Source organism: Thermobia domestica, chromosome 3, assembly GCF_964235325.1.
Source record: "Thermobia domestica chromosome 3, izTheDome1.hap1.1, whole genome shotgun sequence".
NCBI classification, from domain to species: Eukaryota; Metazoa; Arthropoda; class Insecta; order Zygentoma; family Lepismatidae; genus Thermobia; species Thermobia domestica.
The window spans coordinates 98147330-98152814 of NC_137456.1; the positions used below are offsets into that span (position 1 = coordinate 98147330).

At 36.2% G+C, this 5485-nt stretch overlaps 1 protein-coding gene across 1 annotated transcript; it reads right to left on the reverse strand.

Annotated features, from left to right (window-relative positions):
- Positions 1 to 440: 440 nt before the first annotated feature.
- LOC145681882 (uncharacterized) lies at positions 441 to 5131 on the reverse strand. The gene is made up of 2 exons (XM_081753486.1): positions 4902 to 5131; positions 441 to 1149 (listed from the first exon to the last, which is right to left on the reverse strand). The coding sequence occupies exons 1-2, from the start codon at positions 5129 to 5131 to the stop codon at positions 441 to 443; spliced, it is 939 nt and encodes a 312-aa protein (XP_081609612.1).
- Positions 5132 to 5485: the final 354 nt, after the last annotated feature.

Here is a 5485-nt window from a genome sequence, read left to right on the forward strand (position 1 = left end):
ATGAAACACCACACTATAATAGACATTATAAATGCATTTGTGAATATTAACGAAGGATTAGTAAATTTAAAATAAAATTATAAGAAAAGAACGCATGCTAAATACCTTTTAATCACTTTCACTGCTACCACTTAAAGGTGAAATGCCTTCCATGTATTCAGTCTGTAGCTGAAAACCCGAAGAGCATGGTTAAGATGACGATGACGACGACGATGAAGTTGAAGATGATGATGATAGTGCTATGAGAAGACGTTCTCATCGTCTTGCAGTTCATCGGCCTTCCATAATCCTTATTCTAGTTTTTTTTTTTAAATGGTCCATACAATCGCTCCATTTTTGTAGGGATATCTGGGAGTAACCTTCAGATATTAATTTCTCTATATCACTGACTTTAAATGTTGTGTTGTGTAATTTAATGAATGCTTATAATTACCCCCAATTCAACTCTGATTCTGATTCAGCTCACGGTGGTATGGAGGTAGCCGAATCACTGTTTTCTCCACACTTCTTGCCATTTCATCGAGTCTGCACTTTTCATATTTTTCTCTTACTCCTGCCACAATGTGTAAAAGCTCTCGTTTTATCATATTATCTTCGAATGCAATACTTTTTTCGCTTAACCATTGTTTGATTTCCCCTACACGCCATTTTTGAGTTGGAATGGATTCGCACAATCGACTATGGTAAGATGCGTTATCATGTACAATAACCGCCTTTTCGGGTGTATTTTGTATTAATTGTTCCGCAAACCACTTTTCATAAGTATCTGCTGTCATCTCATCGTGAACATCAGCGGTATTTTTCTTACAAAGCAATGTCAACTCGGCATTTTTTACAAACCCCATTTCATTCCCTTCGTGAACTAGCGCAAATCGCGGTCCCGTTGCCCGTGGAAGTTTCAAGCCAGAACTAACACCTTCTAACACAGCCTGTCGAGCACTTACAATGTTGGTGTCCTTCCATTCTTTATGCACTGTAAGCCCAACATTTACCCAAGATTCATCTGTATAAAACATCGGTAAACCCATTGCTCGAAACTGTTTGACTTGACTCAGGTACCGATGACGCCAACATATAATATCATCGCGTTCTATGAAAGCACACTTATTACTTCGCCTTACATATCGGAATGTGATCTCATGTAGAAACCTGTGCAAAGCAGTTCTTGAAAAATTAGGCAAGGTTTCGTCTTCATTAACGTTTTTTAAAATAACGATTTAGTGTTGGGGGAATATTTGCGAAAAGTAACGAGTGAACAATACGGCGTACTCCACTCTGAACAATATCATCGTAGATCACCGATCTTGCGTTTTTCTGCAGTCCTTTTCTTCTTTGCTTGACCTTCGCAGGAGTCGTCAATTTTCCCTTGTGTTATTACTTTCGTATTGTGTAAATAGTTCTTTCTGAACATCCTGTAGCTCTAGAAGCTTCTTTAACTGCAGAACTGACATTCATACTTTGTGCAAAATGTTTAAACACGTTCTGCACTATTTCACGCTCTCTCCCACGCAACTTACCAATTGAACGTCTTTTTCGCACTTCACTTTCCATTATGAACAATACAGTAAATACAATATTATTGTACACGACACACCAAATATTTTAAATATTTCAACAATCTACACCCGAAACTGAACCGCTCTTGTTGCAATACTCACTTCTGACACCTCAGACACACAATGACAGTCTGGAAACAGAAGAAGAATGAAAAGAAACCCTATTACAGCTATTCTAAACAAACGCACCAAGTTGTGACTTTAAATCACATATAGTGACAGCCAACAAGGTACAAATCGTTTGGCGAGGAAACAAAACCAAACAAAATAAACCCTCCGAAAATTCATTTTGTTTCCTCCGTGCTTTCTAAAGAAACATCGAGGAAAAGAACAAAGAGCTTTTTCATTCTGCTTTGTGTTTTATTATTAACAGATATTGGCCTGTTTTTTCTCTTCTATAGATATTAATCTTCTGAAGAAACAGTTCGTTTTGTTGAGTACCAACTGCATTTTTGTGATTTATGTTATTGCTAAATTAATTACTATCCTGATTCAAGTGGCCACTTTACTTACGATCCATCCGCGATTGAAAATTGTCTTTCTTGGAAAAGAGAAAATAAGAACTATATGCTCGCGCACTTCTGTATATTAGTCTATATATATATAGGGTGGCTCTAAAGTAGGTATACAGTACAGTATTGCTTTTTATATCATTTCTTATTGTTATTTATCAGGTAGACTTAGTTTTTTTCATTATTTGTTCTGAATATGCTTTTACTTACGTCTAAAGCTCAGAAGAGCAGAAACAAATAAACCCATTAACTAGAATATTATATTTGATCAATGCAGGGGTGTATACCAACTGTATATCAGTAGATTCATGCTCACATAGCATCAACAGTGAATACTCATCGGTATAACACGACACTCTACATCAGTAACTTTAAAATAAACATTGTAAGGAAAATAGCATTGGCAAGATTTGTCACTGCCTTTCTTGTGGTCAGATGCGCGCGCTTTGAAAAGTTGACTCTTAACACTATAAGTCATAAAACCCAAATAAAGAAAGATATCGACCTGCAAATTGTTTTAAAAATAACTTCAATCATTTCTCAATATTTTTCTCCCTTTGCACCCCCGTCTAAGATGAAAAATAAAAAAGTATCTCACTTGTCAACTTTTTAGATATTGCATTGTAATAGTATATGCACTTTCTCTTACATTTTATTTTTTATTTTAAAATTCAAAAAGTTTTTTGAACGCAAACATTTCCAACATGGCACCAAATATGGTGTTAATAGCTGCACACGTTTCAACTTTGTATCTCTTATAGTTCCAGACTTATGATGTGGTATATTTAACGCGACTTTAGAATTTGTCATTAGCAACATTCCACTATTTCAATTTATTTCAATACTTCAAAACTCTTCTTGATATGAGAAAAACAGATTATTTGATAGAGAATACAATGTTCTACAATAACCTATCCATATCTAGCAGAAAAAGTTATTTCCAAAATTCAGGCTAAGTTTGGCAAGAATGGGCATAAGGAAAATCATTGCCATTTACTCCTGTACTCCAATCTAAGGGTGGGACGCTCTATAGTTGAGGTTATTTCAATTTGATTGGACACTGTAGGTACACGTAACATCGATTGTTTATATGAGCACTCACATTGAAACTTACCGGAGTCTAATGAGAGTTTTAACCTCATATCCATGTTCAGGCTTATCGATTCATATGAAATAAATACCAATATCAACAATTTAACTTTACCTCAAACTGGAAATGGAAACGCCACAGGCCCTCAAATGCAGCTTGTGTAAGTTTGGCGTTTTTCAGGTGTGATTTCACATTCATTCACGTAGCAAACATGCTAAAGCTGCATCAATAGCCGTTGTTTCTGCAATTGCTTCCTTATAGGAGTGGTATGGTTGGTATGGCTAATTTTTACAATGGCATTCCCATGATATAATTAAAAAAAATATCTGTGATAACAGGGCAAAAGCAATATGTAAAATTTAATTTCTCATAATTGTGCTTCCCGACTACCATATGCTAAAATGGGGTCAAAATATTGAATCGAATTTTTGAGGTGGAAAATGATCGGGTTAGCTGTTAAGGTTTTGAGTAAAAGCCTTGTATACACCTATACATACATCCAATTTTAAATAAAACCGATCAATCAATTTTTGAGAAATAAATTAATCCCAATTTTCCGATTTTTCACCATTTCTCATGAACCATTGAGAGTTGAGGTTTGAAACGTGAATGATTAATATACCTTGGTGGTACTACATACCAACCACTTGTCGTCCCAAGAGTCGTCTGGTGCAACTTCACTAACAAGTAGACGTCACCACTTCGCCGTTGCGTTAGCAAAAGAAAACAACTACTGTCCTAGAGTAGGGTTGAATATAAGATATTGACAAAAATTTTAGCTGCTAATGAGCACTAGAAATATGGGAAAACGAAATAGAAACACGAATGTGGGAACGCAAAGTACAATATAATTTGATAGTTGCAAGACCGATATTTTTTCGAAATAGATGGAGGAACAATAGTTATGACTTCAACTATGTAAATCGAGTTAGGAGGGATGTTTTTATGGCATTCCAGATCATGGCCGCCATCTTGAAATCCGCCATATTGGATCGACGTCAACTTTTTCAAATGGAAAGAGAGCTATGTGATGTATCAAACAACAATGATTTTTTTCCACCCAATCTCATACACTAATAAGTTTGTCCATATCTGGAACGGTTTACAACTTACAGTTCTTTCAATGTTCAAAAATTCGTTTGTAGCAGATAACAGGTAACTATAGTGACAATGAATATAGTTCCAGAGACAGCATTCTTACTGGACAAAATTACGGCAATGCAAGAAATGAAAGTCCTCAGCATTGATAAAATGGTCAATACAGAATTTTGCAGAATACCATGAGCACCTAATGAAAAATGAAGCATCAGAAATATCATAAAAGTTAATGCCGGAAATATTGAAAGCGTGCTTCTTCGGCACTTCGAACCATTCGATCGGCTCATCAATATAAACTGATTTACAAAATGCTTATTGAATCATTACTGTGAAGCGAGGAGACTGAAATTGATTGTACACAAGGGAATGCAGAGTGACAATATTATCTCTGTCATGCAGTTTTGAATGCAAATGTTCGTCCTTTATTGTATAATCACATATAGTACGCCAATGTTTTGTATTGTCTAAAAAAATACATTCAAAGGTTGAAATATGCCGGTGGTGCCGTTTGGAATTTGTCACACTTCCACTGATTTCCCAGGTGGAGCTATTGTACTTCGTACCTCTTCATTATTAAATAATTCTCAGGTATCCAGCAAAAGTGAATTCCTGCTCCCTGTATTCGACCAATAGCAATTCACATACCGTTCCGCTTCCACACTAGCTTCTTGATTGTTTATCTCATGATGTGCCACCTCTAGAATATCCAGAGTGTATTCCATTTCGAATTCCAATTCTTCATCCGCTTGGAATCTAATTATGTCATCTGCGATTACTCTTTCCTGTTCTGATATATTTGTTGCATTGTGCTTGAACCATAATGTCTGTAACTGCTGCAGGAGGTACATAGCAATGTTTTCTTTATTTAACGCCATGGTATGTCGTTTTTTAGTCTATAATTGTTGCCTGCACACACTCTCCCTAACAGACACACACACACGCACCTCACAGAATTACAGGCTTAATGCAATAAACGAAATAACTACTTTTCAAGCACTTCCAAGTTCACGGGTAGAACTCACAGTGAGAATAATATATTTCCTGCACTTGTCTCCTTACAAAGAGTTTGTCGCTGCAGAATGGTACACGATGCACGTAAGCTTCTACATTATACCGTAGCTGCTACGACTAGGAATGCCATTGGCAACCAATATTGCTATTCTCTTCATCGTGCTACCCCAACTGCTTATAGTTTCAGTTTGAATCTACAAACGAACACACGAAGTAGC